The sequence below is a fragment of the Camponotus vicinus genome, unplaced genomic scaffold (genome assembly GCF_025532165.1).
Source record: "Camponotus vicinus isolate PSW18456_S1 unplaced genomic scaffold, iyCamVici1.0 SCAF_1, whole genome shotgun sequence".
In the NCBI taxonomy this organism is placed as follows: Eukaryota; Metazoa; Arthropoda; class Insecta; order Hymenoptera; family Formicidae; genus Camponotus; species Camponotus vicinus.
In genome coordinates, this window is record NW_028141945.1 from 3,671,454 (window position 1) to 3,693,757 (window position 22,304).

At 35.3% G+C, this 22,304-nt stretch overlaps 2 protein-coding genes across 10 annotated transcripts in view; one reads left to right on the forward strand and one right to left on the reverse strand.

Annotated features, from left to right (window-relative positions):
• LOC145967592 (uncharacterized) overlaps positions 1 to 22,304 on the forward strand; it is a 224,121-nt gene that overhangs the window by 193,250 nt on the left and 8,567 nt on the right. For 2 of the 7 annotated variants that reach the window (XM_083092658.1, XM_083092646.1), the window contains 3 exons: positions 3,415 to 3,501; positions 7,007 to 7,295; positions 7,699 to 10,093. In XM_083092658.1, coding sequence (XP_082948784.1) covers positions 9,916 to 10,093 — 178 coding nt within the window. In that variant the 5' untranslated portion in view covers positions 3,415 to 3,501; positions 7,007 to 7,295; positions 7,699 to 9,915. Of the gene's footprint in view, positions 1 to 3,414; positions 3,502 to 7,006; positions 7,296 to 7,698; positions 10,094 to 13,806; positions 15,070 to 22,304 lie in introns of those variants that run through there. The other 5 variants (XM_083092654.1, XM_083092637.1, XM_083092661.1 and 2 more) reach the window with 5 other exon arrangements.
• Positions 1 to 22,304, reverse strand: part of Ror (tyrosine-protein kinase transmembrane receptor Ror) — a 264,893-nt gene that overhangs the window by 180,588 nt on the left and 62,001 nt on the right. The gene's annotated exons all lie outside the window — the stretch shown is intronic.

Below are 22,304 nucleotides of genomic sequence, written 5' to 3' on the forward strand. Positions count from 1 at the left end.
TTATTTCACGACACATAAGAGCAACATGTGCGACATAAAAGGTAAACTTTTTCGAAAACTTTGTCGAACAATCGCGAATAGAATCATTTTATAATGATGTAACAGAAGATTTCACAAATCGCTGAAAAGAAAATCGCTTCTTTGCTGCAATATCAATGTATATTCAACAAAAATACAATATAATAATAATAAACAATTATTTCAAGAATTTCATAATAGTTTTCATAATTAATTCCTGAATCAATTTGAAATAAATTCTTTTTCTATATTAAAGTAAAACAATATCATACTTGAATTATAAGCGTGAATAAATAGCTTAATTAAAAGTTATTCCCACATTAAAATTTAAACTTTACTCTTTAGGAGTTCAATTTGTGATTTAATTAAAGTGCTCGATGCTGTAGGTTAAAAGTCTATTTCTGTTCTTCCACAGCAAGTATGTATCTCGAACTTTCAAGCGTATGAATATCTTCCAGCATCACGACCGATTAGTCGATTACGAGGTGTTTACATGCTAGCGCTTTCAAACTGCGTTCATATGATGCCCCGAGTTATTTCTGCCGCGAAGAGTAGTGCGGCTATGAAATTCCGAATTATCGTGGGGTACACCATATGGGAACCCCGGCTTCTTTTGCGTTTCTCTCTTTCTCGCTTCCTCTTCTCAGCGATTAAGCTCTCATCGTCACGATTTCATGCTGGCTCCGTGCGATCGTTCGTTCTGAACACGAAAATGCCGCGTAAAAGCTTTTTTCCTGCAACCAATCTGTCGGCCGTCGACCGTAATAACGATTGGTCGACGATGAATTAATCGTCGACGGTAGTGCCATGAGCCAGCCGATGATTCATTTCTAGCTCGGCGGTCGTTCGTTTTTCTTGGAGTCTTTCCCCGCTCAGTCAGGCCGTTGACAGTTCAGACGTATACTCGAAAAATTAGCCGAGACAGGTCGCACAGAGCAGCTGAGATATCTGCCGCTGTCCGTTTCGAGCAGTTTATTCTTGCGCGCCGTCTATGTCGCGACCGCGAGAAGTTATTACAAGAAATCATGATAAAATCATTCGAGGATTGTAAATAATTTTCTAATGAAAGAAAAATGGAAGATTTAAGTGTGATTTTGTTCCGTAAAGAATCAATATTGTGCTGTGTAATTTATTACTGCATTGATACATATTCTCGTTGTAACCACGATAAATAATTTAAACTTTACGAACGTCAAATATTTTCACAAATATTTTTACAAAAATGTCGCAAAAATATTTTATGCAGATGTATTTTAAAAAAACCTTATGAATGAATCATGAAATTGTGACAAATAATTATTTTCATGTCTGCTAAAGAAATTTCAATCTTAAATTCATGAAAAGGCAAAATTCTATTTTTACAATATTTTGCAATAAGTTCAAATAATGCCAAGTCTCTAACATTACGAATATGTAAAAAGACCAGTATATATTTGAAGCAAGAAAAGCACATCGCAGTCGCCACATTAAAATGATTCATGAGCCATCGCGAAGACTGGGGAGAACCACGGCTATGTCCCAACGCTAGCTAAGGTAACCCGCTTTCAAGGGCAGAACGATAACATCGCGGCCCAAGTTTAAATTGGAGGGTTGGCCGCTTAAGATTCAGTTCTATAAACTCGAAAGTTCAGTCCCACTTTCAAGATGGAAGGCGAATCGAGAGAGGCCGAGTGTGCGGGAGTAGAGGAGGTAGGCTCTGGAGAGAGAGAAGAACAGCCAACTTCCAAAGACGAGGCTTACGAGAACTTGACGCTGCAATTAGGCAAGCATTTTCGATCGAATTCAATTAGCTGCGTCCGTGGCCTCGTCGCGAATCCGGATTGCCTCGGCGAAGTGACTTCTGCGAACGCGGTGAAACTTGGCTCTTGTATTGTATTCCCGTATTACGTTTCTCTCAAAGTATACCAGAATTGCAAATGGAGAGGGGACGGTCGTCTCGTTAGCATTCCTCGAGAGGCAGCACCTCTAAGTACATCACCGTTTCATTTTATTACTATTATTAGACATTCTTGTCTAACGAGGCTGACCCGACCAGGTCCCGCGTGTATTCTTTTATTGCGCTCATTTTGTCTATTCGCTTAATATCGAAGTTCTCATCTTGCGATGAGAAGCAAGAGATATTTTCATAATTTTGTATACACACAAAATGTAACTTACCTTGTAATGAAATCTCTAATTTTCCTTTTTTTAGAACGTTGAGCCTCCAGTAGTATTTAATTTTTAATTTGAGTCTTTCATTGTAATTTCAAGATATTAGAATCATTAATTTTGCTAAATTTAAAATCAATATGTTATCAAACAAATAAGGATTTTCATTCAAAGCTTGGCTTTCACTTTTAGCCAAGGGCAAAATATCGAAAAGAAACATGTCACGTTATGAATAGAAGAAGCACGCAAAGGATACCTCGTTTAATTGGACACGACTCGTTCTGAATGAAAAGCCTGAGAATGGCGATTCCTCTTCGTTACCTTCGACATGTTTCCATCGATGACGGATGTTCGCCCTCGAGCAGAATTTCGCGATGAAAAGAAAAAAAAAACAAGCGCGCCGAAACTTGACGAGCGATAATTAAAACCGACGAATCGGACACTGTTAACGATCGTCTGGTTAACAATCGCACTCGAAATTAAATCTTCGTGCTGCATCTGTGCGAACAAATCGCAGCCGGTGCATGCTACGCACGACCGCGTGTAAATCATTCGCAAACCACGTGTACACGCATTTCCGCGCAGCACTTACGCGCTACGAGACGCACCGCAACGCGGCAGAGCCGCGACGACGCACGTGTGTTAACGTCACGCCGGTAAACGTGTCGGCGACACGTGTTGGCTGTGTAATCCATGGTCCCGTCATTGCAACGACTGTATGTCACGAATGCACCGCCATCGACATGTTCTACAGAATGTTTCGGGTGTTAATCGCTATTTCTCTGACTCTAATAAATTAAAAATGAGAATCTTTCCTTCTTACAAAAGGAAATCTTAATATTAAAATAAGTAAGAATTTAATAAGAATACATAATTGTATGTTTTTAATATATCTTTAATAATATTTTTATTGTGAAATTTTCACAATTAATCTCTTATTTCGATTAAAATGAAATCTTGTTATATAACAAATAAATAAAATAAGCAACTTTTTAAAAATCTGAATTTAAGCTAAATAATTATTATTTAGAAAGTAATAAAAATTTTTCTAATCAACCAGAATAGATTAAACATTTTTATATAGTTTTTTTATTAATATTATATTAACTAATTTTTTAATCTCTCTTCCACAATTTTATTAAGTAACAAATAAGTTCTTTTCCAAAAAATGAAAGAATTGTTAAAAACGTTTATAAAATAATTCAATATATTAATAATTCTTCAATTCATATTTCTTACTTGTTCTAGGAAATAGCAGTGCGCAAACAATCATGCTCATTATGGCGAACAAACTGGAAGTTTCAATATCGTTTCACACAGCACAACAATATATTCGTAAGTGAAAAGATTCGCTTTAATATGGAAAAACGCGGGAGACGTCGACGACGAATATCATTTTATGATCGACAAGCCGTCGTCGCTTCGCTTAATAATAACGCGCCCCGTCATCGATTCCAATTCCAGCGCGAACGATCATTCCAATCGAGATTTCAAATCACGGCGTCTGGTTTGCGTCGACCTTCGAGCGTCGGCGACGACGTGCAAAACGTGTTACGCCGAAAGTACCGGCCCGGAAATCGTTAAAATTGTGCACACGCCTACTGGCCGATAACGCCCCGATCTCGCACTTCACGGTACAAATTCGATTTTTGCGCGAGGCACCATGGTCGCTGCATCGCACTACATCGTTTATGTTTCACGCCACGCAAATATACGCTAGCAAAAAAAGGTCAAACTTGTTTCACACAGAATCATCATCGCATGAAATGAAAATGAAAACTCAATGTCCTAAATGTATCAAGAAGAGAATAAGAATTGCTTTTTTATTTTAATTAATTTTCTCTCATTTTAGAAATAATATTATAATTATTCTACTTAGCCTTTATCATATAATAAATATAAATATTTATAAAATATTATATTAGGATATAATATTATATAAATATTTATTAAATATGTCTTCTCTTTCTTTCACATTAAAAAAAATCTCTTTGAAACTTGACATGTGTAAAATTATGAAATATAAGATATGATGTATGAGTTATAATTCTCTCTCGGAATTACAATTCTTCAATATTTCATATATGTTTTATAAATTGTGATTATAATAATGCGGATGCATAAAATATCACAAATTAATATTAATAGTATCACATTAATATTCGTATATTATGCAACCGATTATGCTTGTATAGATCAAGCGCATAACTAGATTATATGCAATAATTGCTTGCATATAATGAAAATTTTAGAATATACACCGGAAATCACGTTTTCCGATTATTTAATACTGAGAACGTACCGTTGTTGCCACGTATCGAGATCCACGTCTGTTTTACGTCGAGAATTATATCGCTTTGTTGATACGCGCATAATACGTGGCCGCCAAACATGTATCCGACCGGAAATCGTTAAAATTGCATGGCCACCAGGTGGCCAATAGGCGCATTATTGCATTTCACGCACGTAAGAATAAGCAGGAAAAAGCACTTCATAAAATCAAATAAATAAAATCATAAATAAAATCATAAATAAAATCAATCCTATTCTAATCACGAATAAGAAATGAGAGAATTTTTTTCGCACAAGGAAATAATGTGAATACTTTTGCGCATTAAAAATATATAAATATATTTACATCAAAATTTCATATTTCTTGTAACAGTTATTAGAAATATTTTATTAAAAATAATATTTATTAATAAAATATTTCTATATATTTATTAATATTTATTAAAAATAATATTTGCAATATAATTTTCTCAGTGAAAAAAATATTTAATTTCTCTTAAAGAAAAAATGTGTATATTAAAAGTAGCTACGCGATAAAGAAATTACGCATTATCAAGGATATTCTTTCGCGAAGGTATAGTATAAGGTATATTATAGAAATGGCATTAACGCGCGCAGCCGAATAAATAACACCAAAGTACCGAGGGTTTAAGAATCGGGCGAATATATATATACATATACATATAATTCGTCTTAACAACCGTGCGAAATGCGAGGGACGTCCTCATTAATCCTTCCGGCTTTATCCGACCGCGCTGGCACGTATCTTAAAGATCCTCGCAGGAGTTGTGATAAATGTCATGCAAATGTGCGCCCCTTAACGAGCCTTAAGTTTTTGCCCGGCAGCGCGAAAACTTTCGTACTGTCAAGTTCGCGTTACAAAGGAGATACATCGCCCCCGCCATTCTGTCGCGCCGTTCACGCTTAAAGGAGCGTAATTGTTGCACGTTGTAACTTCTGGCCTCTTACATCTCGTCCCGTATCAAAGACCTCGCGGTCCTACCTCGTTAAATTACGAACGTGTGAGCATCTATGTCGACAGAGAGAAAGAGAGAGTCCTCTCACGGATATTTTATTTTTTTTAAGCGAGAGTTATGCTGGCGCTTTTGCACGCGACGCGCGTTTGCTTATAAATAGCTGTATCATCTGGTGCTGCTCTCTTAAGATATTCATTAACTATTATACGTTACAAGAGAAAAATTAAATAAATAAATTAAATAAATTAAATGTATTTAATTCAATTAAATTTATTTAGCTGTAGAGAAAATAATGCAAAAAAATAATTCTAAAATAGTTAATTATTGATTAATAGTTAATTATTTTTGAGACGCGCGGATCTCTACATATCTCATATATTTAATTCCATCAAATAAATAATAATAATAATAATAATTTCTAAATAAATAATGATAATAATTTATCAAGAGAATTAATGGCAGCAGAAATTCAAGAGCTCAAAATATATATCATTAAAATATTTGGTAATGTGACAGACATGTCATTAATAATGATGTGAGGTGCGTCTGTATTTTAAGTAAAACTATCTAAAAATATATATATGATGAAAATCCAATTAGAGAGAGAGAGAGAGAGAGAGAGAGAGAGAGAGAGAAAGAGAAAGAGAAAGAAAGAGAAAGAGAGAGCTATTTTCGTCCATTGCAGTAATAAAGAGATGAAAAAATAAAAAAAAAATAAATAAACTTTTATCTTATAAATTGCTCGCGATATTATTCGCAAATAGCTTTCATCGAATGCAACGTTAAGTTCGTACTAGACACGAGTCGCAAATCATGACTCATCACTTGGAATGCGTTCAAATTGAATATCTGCTCTAAGCATATGCATCGACATAGTCTTGTCGCTTCGCCATAAAATACTTAAACTTTACGATTTTAACTTCATTTCACAACATCTTCGTGTATTTATGTGCTCGCGCAAATTACATCTCTTCGCATCCAAAAAAATATCTTAGCGAGAAAAAGACTTTTACTTTTGCCATTATTTTTTTATCAGTCTCTGTCGGGATGTTAATTGCAGAACATTAGCTTCATCAAGAAAGTCAACAGACATACGCATGACGAAGCGTAAAAACGTTCTCACTTTTCTTCTAATTATCGTGTTAAATAGTCCAAAGATAATTGCAAGTTTCTAATGTAAACTTAAAAAGATCATTATTTATACAGCGATTAAGCTCATTCATCAAAATTATATATTTTTTTATATAAGATTAAAGAAATTTTTTTACAAGGAATTATTGAAATTTTAAGTATATATTCTATTATACATATCTGTAAATATGTAAAGTTTGTGAAGAAAATTTTTTTTGTGAAAGCTTGATAATCCGCTAATGTTAAATTTAATTAATTATATTTTATAAACATCTTAATTTTAGCAAATAAAATTTCTTATATATATCCTTTCAAGGTATAATTTTTCCTGAAATATTTTTCTCTTTGTGTATGTGTATTTCTCTCTCTCTCTCTCTCTCTCTCTCTCTCTCTCTCTCCCTTTTTCTTGTCTTCTTGTCGCTCTTTGCGTCTGCTTTCAGAACAGGGTAACAACAAGCGATCGAGGATATGCACCTGCTTTGCTGTATGATCCTCTTTGATGTCATTCCCTGGACTTTGAGTGTCACAAGAAGAGCAGGCAAGAGAAAGAAAAAAAACGCTGAGGGAGCAACATCGCGAAAAAAGCGCCTTTCAAAGCGGATAGTCGCTTCTTCCTTTGCGCAAGAACGAAATGTTTCGCCTTTTCACGCATTTACCCGAATACGCGTGTCGATACTTCGCATTCTACGATACGCGAAGCAATTCTCTACAAGTGAAGTTGTCTGCAAGGTTTTAAATCAGTTCCTCTGTATCCTTCTTGACTTCTCTCGAGAAGTTTCGCGGGCAAATAAAACCTTCATTCACGAGAGTTTTTACAACAATATTGACACTTTTGTTGGACGAAACAAGTTTTTATTGTGACGTTTAGCAATTCTACTTACGGGCAAATATTTTATTTTTACAACGACTGAAGCTCGATATTTGATAAATGCAACAATTTGATCTATTTAAAAGGAATGAAATATTGGCAAATATTCTATATTTTTATTTTAAAAAAATATTCGATACTATATAATATATAATATATCTAATATATGATAAATATTCAATACAAAATATTCGACACATGATATGACAATAAAATAATTATATGATTATTATATAATTTTTAATACTAAATTTTTTTTTTCAGATCTCTAACAACGGGAACAATTAGTTCTTTATTCAATGGCAAGAGTGGAGATAAAATTCACAAAAAACATCAACGTTCCTGAAGTCATCTAATAATTATCACGTCATTTACTCCAATCTGACATCAGCAATTACTTCGACATTAATTCATATTTCAAGGACCAACAAGTCTTCGAGTGACGAGTCGCATCACGGTACACGCATCATCGCGGATAATCGTTTCGCAACAGCTGCAGTGCACTGCACGTCGCAACCACTTATCGTCCTCGCGAGGGCAATTTTTGCGCGAACGCACGAGCGACGTCCCTAGCGAATAGAGAAGAAACTAAATACCAGAAGCTGAAACTTCAGGCTCGCAACTTTAAGTCCCTTATGAATAATCACCGGTCTAGGGACGAAAGTCTCGACATACATAACGGGCCGTAGATAGCGAACTGATGACCGGCGCAGCCGGCCAAAAGATTGAAAATCCGCCCGAGCGACGAGATAAATTCCCTCGCGTGTGCCGCGCGGACGTGCAAAACAAATTAGAAGAGAAAGACAAAACAAAATAGAGAGAGTGGAAAAAAGAGAGGAAGAGAAGAGAAGGGAAAAATAAATAAAAAAAGGCGCAAGAACGGAAACTACGGGAGGTGGTCGTCCGAGCACGCTGATAAACGCTGAGTAATGGGGACGCAAATTGCGTACGAGGAATACCGCGTGAGAAATGAGTGCCCGATGCAAATTCTTCCGGCCGCGAGGGCGACGCCGACGACCGGTACTACCGGAAGCTGTAATTCCACCTAAACGCGACCACGGACGGATCCACGAAGCTGACAGTGTCTCGTTGTATCCGTGACGATTCGACGAGAGATGTGTGATTCTTGAAGAACTCGTCAATTAAACCGCCTTCAATAGAGAAATTCCATTAAATTGATACAACGACGTATCAGCACTGAAAATTATAGATGGGGATTACGTTATGTTACAGCCTCGATAACTCTCAACACGATCTTCCATATGAACCAAGCAATCTGCGAGATACTGACACAAATGGTCTTCGCAAACTAACGTATACGAAATTTTAGACGCAGATTATTCTCCAACGTCAACAGCTCTTAACCCTGATCTCGCGACGCGATATTATGTCTCTGTATAGTCTTCGTGATATTACGAGCCGACGTGTACAAACTTCGCGGTGCTACAAACTAATGTATAGTCTTGACAATAGAAAGTGACTCGGCGAGTCCGTAGGCGCCTGTCGGTCTTCCCGGAGTTTCTGCGGCATCAATTACATCTCGCTTCCCGGTTTTGTTCTCCGGGATTGATGCAGACTCTTTGCCGGTGGAGTGACTGTGCGATTATTCGAGAAACGAATAGTTCCGCATTAACTGGGAGGAAGCGACTTTGCTGAGATCAGGTACATCTCAGCGCATCAATATCATCTTATAGCCTATTATATAGCGCATCTTTAACCCTTTCCATAAAATGCTGAGGTATTATAATATAATAAGTATAAGAACATCGAAGTTAATTTTTCATTATCGATCGAATTAATGTAAACTGATCGAAAGATACTTGCTAGGAGATGCTGGCTAGAATTAATAAATATTAAATAATTTTCCAATGATAAAGTCTAATAAGTATAAAAGGGGGGGTTCTGAATTCTGCGTTTTTATAATAATATTAACAAGAAAAAATAATTTTACAATTATTTGAACAATTTCTTTCGTATCATTACACGAATATTAATACAAACAGTTCGTCAAGTTAGATAATAGAAAGTGATTGTGTTCAGTGACAAGGTTTTGATCTCAAAATCCGCTATGGGAGAAACTATCTAAAGAAAGTGTGGGTAAAGTGTTTCGAAGTGAGGCGTATCATCGTGTATCAAGGATTAAGGCAAACTTTTCGAAACGGACCCTCGGATTTGCCTACACGATAGGAAGAACGTCAAGTGGCCAAGTCATAGTCGCAAAACTCGGGTGGAATCCTTGTGCTCGAAACTTTCTTCGAGTAAAGATCAAACAAAGGATCAAATAGTCACGAGGACGCGCGCGCGCGTGTGTGTGTGTCTATCTCGCGAAAGTTTCTCGCGAAGAAGAGGAGAATAAGAGAGGAGAATCGCTGATCCTTTCGAGAGGCTGATCGTCGCGGACAATCGACTGCTCATCGTGATACGCTCCTTGTAATACATCACATACCGGAGAAAGTAAGAGACCAGTGACACAGGAAAAGGATGATGGCGGGGGCGGGGGTGGGCGGCGTCGGCGGTGCCGGGATGCTGAGAACCAGGCGGAGGGACGTCAGCGTCAAGCCAAATAGAAAACTCGACCGGAAGTCCTCAAGGGGGATGATTTACGAGAACGAGGAACTCAGACTGAGGACCATTCACATCAATGCGGAGGTGGAACAAGGTAAAGAAGGAGGTTAATACGAGGGAGAATACGAACGTGCGGTAGCTCGCGCGCAAATCTATCGATGGATTAGGGGGGGAAAGGGGGAGCAATGAATATATTGTTATAAAAAAATATTATAAAGCGATTATTATTCATCTTCTTGTTCGACTCGATGAAATTAATGAGGACTCGCAATGAATAAATCAATTAGAACGATTTTCGATGTACGAGGAGAGACAGGAAAATCATTTCTCCAAGTTTCTTTTATCTCTTTCGACAAAGAAATATGTACATTGAATTTAACAATTAGATATTTCGCTATAAAAAATAAAATTAATATACTACAATTAATTTATTTTTTATGTATTATTATTTATACGCAGTTTATTTATTATTTACTAAATTTCATATGTATAATGTATATATTTCTCTTTCCGTATAAAATGTCCGGAGAATATTCACGTGAATTTTAGCGCAATTGCTCCGAATGCCATTGTTTGAATTATTAATTTGTCGTTATAGACGATTCACACTCGGGGGTCAAATTAATTTCACCGGGACTTCCATTATGCGTTAGTGGCAGGCCAGACCAACTAATAATGTTAAATATTTGATCCTCTGGAGTATGACTGCGCCAGAGCAATCAAGGATTAATTTAACTACCGTGTTAAAGGAATTTTTGATATATCATGGAAAAGAGCAATTCTATGCTTTTATTATTCTATTAAAGTTAGCAAATATCTTGTGATAAAAAGTGACGCTGACATCTTGAAGATACATAAAGTATCTCATTACATTTTCGAAAAAAGAACAAGTCAATCTTGAACTCATTAAAGAATATGTCGTTAAAGTTTTACAAAGTGGATTATCCTTCTGTAGAAAATGCTGCCCTTTTTTCTTCTTCTCTCTTATCTTTTTTAAATACATTGTGAAATTAATTGAGGACTTTTGAGATAGGTTTTAATAAATTTATTCCACGCAATTTTGCTCGCTGAAATTAAACGATGTTTTAAATGGATCTCGCTAGTCTCGCAAATCTCAGTGGCTATTATTAATTATAAATTCGCCATTATGGATGATACCGCAAATAAGCAGTAAAATATACTTTATGACGTCATAGAGAATTTCATTATACGGCTATGGCTAAATCTCGTAAATTGCATCGCGCCGGAATCGCCTACAAATAGATATGCGTATGCATATGATATATCGAAATCGCCGTATATCGTACGAACCTACTATGAACTATTTTCGAAACCCGGTCTGCATACGCTGAATTTGTCCAGTTGGATAAGCGAATAGCACAGTTTCTAATAACGGCGAACTAGATCCGGCAGACTTGACTCAGTTACTAAATGCGTTCGAGAAGACACAAAGCATCTGCATTCTATTCTGAACAAAAAAAAGTTTTTTTTTTCATTACATAGCAACTTTATCCTGACGAGAAAAACAGTGTCTTAACAAATTAAGCAAAAGAGGAAAAAATTGCAAGTGGCTTTTAATTAAAAGTGAACGCAATAAATAGATGATTAATTTAATTAATGAATTTACAAAACTTAAGCGAACCTATACGAATTGAAATTCAAAAAGAAGCTAATTATCTAGAAGTAAAATTAGTCGATTTATCAAAGATTTTTTAATACGGAAAACAACATATAAGAGACTATCAGCTGAAATCGAATGTTTGATCGAAACACATTTTTTTGATGATCAATTAATAATGTAGGTACACGTGGCATGTATAATTTTTGATAAAGATATTTCCCGTTAATTATAATTCAGGAATGAGTTTGAATGGATATACTGACGTTGTGTGAATATGTGACGTTAAAGCAAAAAGTTTGAATGACGATATAATATATGAATCGCATATACGTGATTTTCTCGAGATTTATTTACCGGAGGAGCCAAGAAAAGCTTTGTTTTGGCAAATATTCCGGGGCAGCGTTTGTTCTCTCGAAACTCGAGGTCCAGATGTCGACGCTGTACAGATTCTAAGATCTAAATGCTAACTTACTATCGTATGTATAATACTGTTGAAATGTCAAATTAATTAATTTCAATTTCAATTTCTATCATTAATAAATCAATAAAACTTGAAAATTTCAAATTATTTTATCTATTAATAAATTTGAGTCACGACATAAGCAATAATAAAATTTAATCAAATAATTATATTATCTATTAAATCGAATTTTTTAATGAATTTTTTAAAATGACAATAAAATTAAATAAATATTGCGAATCACACACAACAATCAACATATACATATAGAAACATTTTAAATATATTTTTTGAATTTTATTATTATTTATAAAAAAAACTAGTGCGGTAACATAATTTAACTACAAATTTTAATCATTTCATAACTATAAATAATTATAGCCATATATAATGTGTTACAATTATTAATAGTTACGAAATGATTAATTAGAAACGACTTAAGGCCACTTAATATATGTCAAACAAAAAAGGGTGCCTGACACTCTCGTCAAATCAAGATAGCGTCTGAGCTTTTTTATCTCTTCCGGCACATTATGCAGCCGGATTATCGTAGTGCATTCAAGTAACGTGCGAAGAAAATCCTCCACGGCTAGAAAAACTGATAGCGCGCGGCGAGGATCCAAAGTGAGTTGTTGGATCAATCTATCGGTTCTGCTCTTTTTCCGTTCCTGTCTCATGCTCGATGAGAAAACCAGACGCCACCTACGTCAAGCTCGGAGATTATTTTGAGTCCTTTTTCAACCTCTTGATAGATTACATCGCGTGAAGAAACGGCGCCGGTCTAATGAACAATTTATCATCGCCCCGGGTTGCACCGACACCGAATTTCTTCAATATCAAAAATATCGCGCCATCAGACTTCAAAATTGATGATTTTAGACATAAGAAGCGACAACGACACTCGTCACGAAGAAACAATATTAAATTGCTAAAAAGAAAAGAAGATAGAAAATTTAAAATGTGTCTAAAACGTAATCGTCACGCTAAAAAAATTCAATCATACATAAAATTAAATGATATATGAGCTTGCCGGGGAAAAAGGAGATTTTTGTCATTCGAGCTTTTGCGTAATATCGCGGTCAAGGCGCGTAATAAAATGACGAAATTTATAAGAACGCCTCCAGCGACGTTTCTAAAATAACATCAAGACACAATGACGTTGATCAGTACCGGAGCATCCTGGTGTTATCTAGTAATATCAGATGCACGAAAAGAGACTTATCGAGAAATTCAATGTGAAATATTTTTATATACTTTCTGCAAAGATATCTTCACATTAAAATCAAATTAAAACGAAACTTATAAGAGAATTTATTTATCTCTTTTCTTTATAAATAATTTGTACTATTTATGAGGCAAAATCTTAATATATTTCATCAGTTTTTTATATATTTCAACAAAACACGTGACGAGAAAATAACAACGAAATTTTCTGATATTTAATGATATATCAGTTTCATTTCATAAATGCCATCAAAAATTGTACGCTTTGTCATTTCAAAATAATTTCAGTACATTACTTTTACATATATCATTCCATTTTCAATTAAGAATTTCTTTCTTTTGGGAGAAATGGCGAAGAAATGCATTAATTTGGTATCGTTATCCCGGCGCGATAACACGGTCCTGGCGTCGCGGGACCACGAGGGACTACAAAAGATTTAAATAGTCACGAGGGCTAGAAAGAGAGAGACCCGCGGCGGTGATTTCGTGACGCGCGATGAAGAAGCTGACGAAGAAGAGGTAGCTCGCGGTAGGGATAAAGACCACGGCAGTGATGTAGTTACGCGCCGACTAGTTTCGCCCGGTGACTCTAAACGGCCGGCAGGCTTTTCGCGGTCCGCGAAAACTGTCAAACTTACGAAGCGCGATCCCGGAAGCGGAACTAATCCAGAAATCGATCTCGTGTACCGACATTCGTCACCGTTCGACGCGCCGATGTGATACGTTGTCGACCCTCGGCGACGACATTGTTGCACATCTGGCGGAGACGCGCATCTCGAGGTTACGTAACGAGAAAGAGAAGACCGAAGATTGAATTGTGGAAGAGAAATTTGCGAGACTACAAAGTGCGGGATAAATTTGCGTGCAAGAGTATAAAAAAAACTAGTGAGGTTTTTTTTAAGGTCAAATTGAATTTTAGCGTCGTGCTATTAAAAAAGTTCAGCTAATTTGGCCCATTTTCATTCTTCATTAGCTGTCAGTAGTGGTACTCTGTATTAAAATGACATGTGTAGATATCTTATCTAGGATTTATATCTAAATTAATATCGCGAATTCTTAATCAAAATTAATATCGCATTAAATTTTTTAATTGCCTCAAGCATAATATTAATTTATCGCTGTCATCATCTCGCGCGACGTTTTGCGATGCTTAAAGATACTGACATACGTCATTCGCACAATACGGAACCTAACAACTGTTCGCGGGAAATAAGTTATCATAGAAAACACTTGGTCACGGACGGAAGAAGAACAAACGGCGAGTGTTGTATGATGTCGATGCAATTGACTGACAGGATAGTAACAAAAATAAGGAACGTTTATTACGAGAACGAGCTGTCTCCTGCGGATCTTTCCCGGAATAAGCTAGAAAAGAATGAAATTCAGAATTCACGCCAGTAATGGCATTATTTATTAATGGACATTGATGGATTATTTAATAATTCGACCGGTGAAATGACCTCTACCCCTATTATTCGAGTGCATGGAACTCCTAAAGAGACGATACGTATAGTATATACGTAATTAATGCGAGCCCACTGTTGATCTGACGAAATCGTGGCAAGTCGCGCATCCAAGAGGGGAGTTGATCCTCCTCGACGAAAAGTCAAGGCACGAATCTTTCGTGCTCCCGTGTTTCCGTATCTTCCGTGGCGTACACAGAAATGGAAAGAGCGGGTTATAGACATGATGCAGAGAAGAGACTCGACCAGATCAATGAGACGCGAAGAGAAGGAAAGCTCGTTTTATTCGTCGCGAAATTCTGGTACGAACTCATTTAACCGTAACCTTAATCTTTTAACCCTTAACGCGCACTGGTGACGATGAACAAGCACTTCTTTAACGACCGTATTTTGTATTTTCTTTTTCGATTCGTAGATTCATTTGACTAACTTATGTTCATTAGCAAATAGTGAAGAAATTGAATTATTTTGTGGACCCATTTGGATATATTATAAATGATTTTATTATCCATTTGTCAAAGTTCAAGTCTTTGTCTTTAAGTCTTTCTTCACTCTTAAATTTCAATCAATTATATAGATATAGATTGATGCCTTAAAATTAAAGTGCTTTTTTATATGATTCTAAATATCTGATATATGGATGATATTAAAAAATAATGTTAGAAGCGAGACGCTTAATTTCAGCGAATTCTGAAACGTGAGCTACGACGTAATTAACAATGACGAGAATGTCGGAAACGGCATTTAAACTGAAGATTTAAATCCAGGAAACATTATTAGCGCATAGCCGAGACCGGCAAAGAGCTCTCTCTTTTCTTCAAAGCGCGTAGAGACGAGGAGGAAAAAGTTTTTAACGCTCTTTCTACCCCCAACTTCACCTGCTTGTATCGTGCAACTCGACCATGCTTTCGTTCGTCGTAAAAAAGGGAGATGTGACAGTGTCTACGACGTACACAGGTGGATACAATTTTCACTGATAGAATCTACGTAGCTGCGCTTCTCTCGCTATAGCATCTCGCTACATGTATAGCACCAGGAAGATATCAGCTTGTCATAATGGCTCGTGCAGCCGGAGAGAAATTTTTCCTCGAGCGCGGAAAAATAGTCCTCGTAAAAGACAACGTGATACACACATTCGCGAATACGATGGTACTATAATTTTGCGACGATATTGAATCCACAGAAAGGTTAAAGACCGATTTTACAACACCATCCACTTTATGAGATCGTTGGACCTTCCGCGCAAACGATCTTTCTAAGTATGTAGTCTATGCTCGCTGAAAAATTAAGTCGTAAGTTTGTCATTAATTCGTATAAACGTCACACATTGATCGTTATTATTCATTAAAGACTGCAAAAGTACAATCATTACAGGCAGCTAGTCTTACTATAAAATTTTATGCCAATATTCAAACGACATGTTTAATGTTTCTTTCTTATTAGAACTCTCGATGCGCACACTTTCGAATTACATATATATTTTATTTTATTTATAAGAAAAATTTTTAATATTAAATATTATAAAATATATTTATATATATTTACATATAATTTTACGTCTCATAATTAAACTGTTGATGTTTAAATGCATTAAATAATCGGAACGAAAATTGATCTCACTCGGAAATTTTTTTTCAACAAAAACACTCCCACGTTAATTGAAGAATCAGTAATAATTAAGTTAAAATTGTATTTTCACAACAGGATCGTAATTAACGGGTAACTCACGAGATTCGATATATGCAGATACATTCTGATACCGTTATTCGTGCACTCGAGTGCGGTTGTATATGCCAGCGATAACGCGCAGTCATTGCAAAAGTACGTGATTCTACCTTCTCTCTTTCTCTCTTTCCCTCCCTGTCTCTTTCTCTATTTCTCTATCCGTCTATCCCTTTCTTGCATCAGCAAAATTAGCATAAGCTGAGAACTCCGCCAACACGATCAACGCGGCGGGAAGCGCATCCGTGAGATTCCCAGAACCCAAGTTGACAATGCAATCTTGACTAACAATAAGCACTGACGCGAAAGTAATCCCGGGCACGCGACATACTCGGAAACCGCTTCTCTCGTGTCGACACGGGATTTCTCTCTCATTGTCAGTGGGAGATGCGATTCGTTGCAGTTTTCCGACTACGCTCGCGCTTGTGGAAGCTCTCATGGAGAGGATGCAACGCAATAATAGAGATGTAAATAAAAAAAACAAAATATTTTTCCCTCTATAAAATTCTTTTTTGTGAAAAAACAACTTTTTTCAGTTATTTTTCTTTTTTTCTAAATATCTAATATCTTTATATTTTGATTATTGCAAGTTGATATTTTATTATTTTAATTTTTTTTATTTTTTTATTTTGATTTTTTAGCTGAGATTTGAACTAATTACCACTATTTTAAATAAAGATTGCATTCCAATTGGCTTAATTGTATAATTACTATGTCTAATTTGATAAATTCTCCAAAATCAAGTTAAAATTGAACTTGAATGAATTGTCTTTATTACAGATATAGAAACGCATTTAAAGATGTATAATGTAGTCAGTATTTTAATATGATAAAAAAATTAAAATTCTTATATTTTCAATTTATTATTTTTTTCAAGTAATTTTAATAGATTAATGACATTTTTGTGATTCAAATGACACCAAACGCGACATAATTCGAATAATTTCAATCAGATGTTATAATAAAAATTTATGTTATGCATCCAATTGAATTTAAGTAAAAATTATGTGAATTATGTTTAATATAATTTGTCGCAAAAGAGTCTTAATTCATTAAAATTACTTTTAAAAAGAAAAATGTAACAACTTTATTTTTTTACATATTAAAATAATATAAAGAAAAATCTTATATTAAAAACATATTAAGAATTAAAACGTTAGAAAAGAAGGCTTAGAAGATAAAAAATGTTAAAAAATATTAATATATCAAAAGTAGAAAGTAAAAATAAAGAAGACTTGCGACTTTTAATGCGCCCTGTATATATGACACAAGAAAAAAAATACTGAAAAAGCAGAAGCGCGAAAGGCGAGGAGTTTTTTTTCAATGCGCGACGGGCGGAAACGTAAGCTCGCTTAGGAACGTTGTCTCTGTCCCTCGGAAAGTGTCACGAGACACCTTGCAGTCAGAGAGACTTTCATAAAAATCTACTACGTCGCCGAGAAAAACGGAATGTTGTCGTCGCGCGTTCCTAAAGCGAGATGCTCGAGTTTCCCGTATTTTTCAAATGCTCGAACGAGGACGCGCACGCAAAGTACACGATCGCATGCATCGGCGGATGCAAACACCTGCCCCGAAACTTTCGCGAACGAGAGATGGAAATTTCAGGTCGATCTCCTTCTCATCCGCGGCTTACAGTTTTGAAGTACCTACTAAAGTGAAACTTCTAAACCTCCTCTCGTATAAATTTCAGATTTTGTGGCTTCATTGTTGCCGGGAAGCAAACCGCAAATTTTACTAAATGCTCTATCCAGGTCGGAATTATTTAAAGGTACTCGCGCTATACTATATCTTGTACATCATTAACAGATTCTCAAACATTTTTCGTAAACTTTTAATTAAAAGAAAAATTAAAAGAAAACCGTATCATAATTTTTAATATATTTCTGAATCTCATGATTCTCGACGCTTAGTTTGTGAGAAAAACTCTTCGATCATTCGAATTTAAAAATTGTCGTCGTTCCAATATTCTCGTTAAAAATAAATTAACTCGAGAAAATTAATCTGTCATTAATATAGGAAGAACGCAACGTAAATTTTATTTATGGCAAATAAGATTCATATAATATTACAGATTTAAAGTACTATTGTCTAATTATCGATATTTTTAATCCTCTTTTTAATTCTAAACATATATAGTTGATCGAGCGGCAACGAGGCGTTCCGTAAATATTTCACATGACACTTTACAAATGGTATTCATGGTGTCACGCAGCATCTCCGAGACAAAATTTAAACAGGAGCAACAGATTTAAATATACTGTCGACTGCAATTATTTATGCAAGTAGATATTTTGACACGATTACAGAGAGTTCACTGGGCCATCATCGTTTAGAAACAACGTCAGCGGAGATTCTATGGAACTGTGCGTCCAGGAATATACTCATGGGATATGTCTATATGTATCTACGTAGGCACGCATGTATATATATATATATATATATATACACCATGTGCCACAGCGATAATTTAACCGCGTCAGAATTCTAGTGGCTATAAAACGCGTATACGAATATCTCGTAGGTGTCTAGCGACTGGACGAAACCATAAACAATGATCGCTTATTTCGACGGCGTTCATTGTACGATACGTACTATATATCCGTGTCAATCAATCAATCGTTATGTTCATATATAATCGTTTATCCCGAATAAATTACATCGGTAATACACATGTAGAATATTGTATAAATATTCGATTGTCGGATAAGAAATTAAATCATCGAAAATTTTGTAAAAAACGCTCTTTGAAAATTATTTCTCTGACAAATGAAACATTATTGCAGTCTCCGAAAATCCTTTTAGACAGTTTTATAAAGGTTTTTTTATCTGACAGCTAATTAATGTCAAAAGTAATGGGGCTTATTAATAAGATAACTGGGGACGTTTCACGTTTTTAACAAGATACAAGTTTTTTATCCGCCAGCCAATTAACACGGAGTGTAATATAGGCATGAGATAATCAGTTGTCGCCGACTTATACGGTCTCGTTTTTGCGCTTTAAAAATCTGTCCATCTTAGTTAATGGAGCTTCGTCGCGACGCAAATTATTCTTGCTCGAAGCGGCTTTCATCCATCGTGTTCGCATATGCGCTATCTCGACCTGCCCATGTGTGTTTGATTAACCCCAGGGGAGTAGTTCACCGATAAGCCGTGACATACACAGTGAGAAAAAAAGTACAATTCCGCCATCGTGAGGTTGACGCGCGGACGTCATTTCGCAGTCTGCTCTCACAATGTTGCTTTTAACATGCGGTTTTCGCGCACATCGCCGTAGTGATGACGTTATGTTTGTATTAAAAAAATAAATAAAAAATAAAAAGAAAAAAGAAAAAGTGAAAAAAGCAACGCCTCTCTGAACATCGAAATGGAAAATATCTCCTGATTTACGAGCCCTCGGTGTAACCGGCGACTACCTGGAACGTTCGTCATTCTGTCAATGGTGCGGCTGCCCCGTGGCGATAGTCTTGCATATACAACGCTGCATTTAGTTATAAACTCACGAGACTGAGAACTTAGAAGTTATTCGAAGGAAAGTGCTAAACATGACTTGTTAAAGAAGATCCTGACATTTCTAACACGCGAATTCTAACAAGAAAGTTTTATAATTTTTAAAATAACTATACATCTTAAGAGTACAAAATTGATTTTTTTTTAATGCACAGAAATTGAGTATCGTTCGAAATTTGATTCACAGGTAGAAAAAAGATATTTTTTATATTGATATAAAACACTATTAAATAATCGACATGATACGATAATATCATTTCATTAAAGTATAATTTTGTTCCTATTTTATATATTATCATATATAATGAAAATAAATTAATAATTATATTTACATACTAATGTTTGATTTCTCTTTTTCAAAAGAATCAGTTTTCGTCGAGAATAAATGAGTCTAATAGGATACCATATTTTGTTCCAATCCCTGTTTGCATATATACGATCTCAGGCAGCAATTCTTGAAAATGAAACCCCGCGTGTTTTCAATACATACCTTCGTTAGATCGGTCCTTAACACTTCTCGCGAAGCGACAGATTAAATCTCGAGAGAAGAGAGAAAAAAAAGAGAGCGAAAGGGTCAGATATTTATGAGGTGGTTCTACCATCGTGCAGCCATCGGATATTAATGTATTCCCTTTAAAAAGAAAGACCGATCGACCTGATCTCGGCCGGTTTTACCGATTTTAACATGGTAGAAGATAACGGGCGACAACAGATTAATTGGAATCGATTGGGAATAGATATATTTCGAATTTTTTTCGCAACATTCGTACTTTTATAGCACTACTATAAAGAAAAAAAATACGTTCTGTAATATAGAGTGCTTTAAAATTGCTTTACAATCTTTTATTTACAAATAGTAAATAAAATTAATTAATTAAAATAAATTATAAAGAATGGCCATTTTTTAAATAATGCTAGAAAATAATACTTATGGAATTATTGAAATAATAATTAAATAAAAAGCTTTACTTTAATAAAAATCTACTATAACGAACCTTATTTATCCAGATATTAATTTAAAAGACAAACAATATATTAAGAAATCTTGCATATAAATAACAGGAATTATTTTACTCTCATTAATTATAATATATGTAAAAATTAATGAATTGAATATTTAACATCTTTGTATCGATCGTTAGGGGAAAAAAAGAGCATTTTCTCTAAAAATAAAAAAAGAAAATACCGCGATTTTTTTGCTTCACAAAAATAAAGCCTTTTCGATAACTTTCCATGTAAGCACGAGCTTATCCGCAGGGAGTTTTCGGCTCTCTTGGTATTACGGTAGCGGTCTGTTAGCGATAATTTACATGGGATATTGGCGTGATCTAATTCGGGCGCGCTCTGGCAGCCGACGGATGGACGGCCATGTCACGTTCGATTATATCCAGAAGGACCGCGCTTCGTAACTATGAGCTTGCGAACCTTAAATGAAGTGTTAGTTGACGCGACGAGCCGTCGATCTAGATTACTTGGTCTAGACACGATCTTCACACTGACGTTTGAAGGGCTGAGCGACCCTTCAGCGTAGAATAACGCCGAAAAATTATATTAAGGCAAAATATTCATCTCAAAATTCATTTCAGAATTATAAAATGAGAATTTAAAAAGAGAATTCTCGTTAATTAAACATGAAGAATATTAATTGTCTTAATAAAAAGATTTTCTCTGCATACTTTATTATAATATTACAACAATATGATATCATCATATATAAGATTAAGTTTAATTTATTCCGCTTACACATACAGATAAAAATACGAAATGTAATTCTATTAAGAAAATAATCCTACCCTCTATTCCGCGAAAACAAAAACCTACAGATTTGTTGCAGCGATTTAGAGACATTCCGTACGAATAATTGCCACGAAAATTACAGAATAATGTGCTTCATTTTCCGACCCTACGACGTTCCCCTCACTTGACGAACGTTTTAGCGGCCATTCTGATTTACTGCCAACGGTATGAATTAACACTCAAGCGACCGCCCTTCGTTTATCGTCGACTGTGAATCATCAAAATGTGAACGTTCTGTAAGGAATTTTTGCGACAATTATTCCGCTAAATAATCCGATGCTACTTCTCTTAAATTGGGTAAAGAAAAATCCTAACTAACTAGAAATGCATTAATTCAAATATCGATACTTTAGCTCCTTCAACATCCGAGACCGGTGATTGGTAATTGGTGATATCATATCATGTGGCAATATTATATTTTATTTAAAACTTTTCTCCGTCTATCTTAATTTTATATTTTATTATAAAACTGCACCGATGCAATATTCAAGCAAGGCATTGCACACCTTTC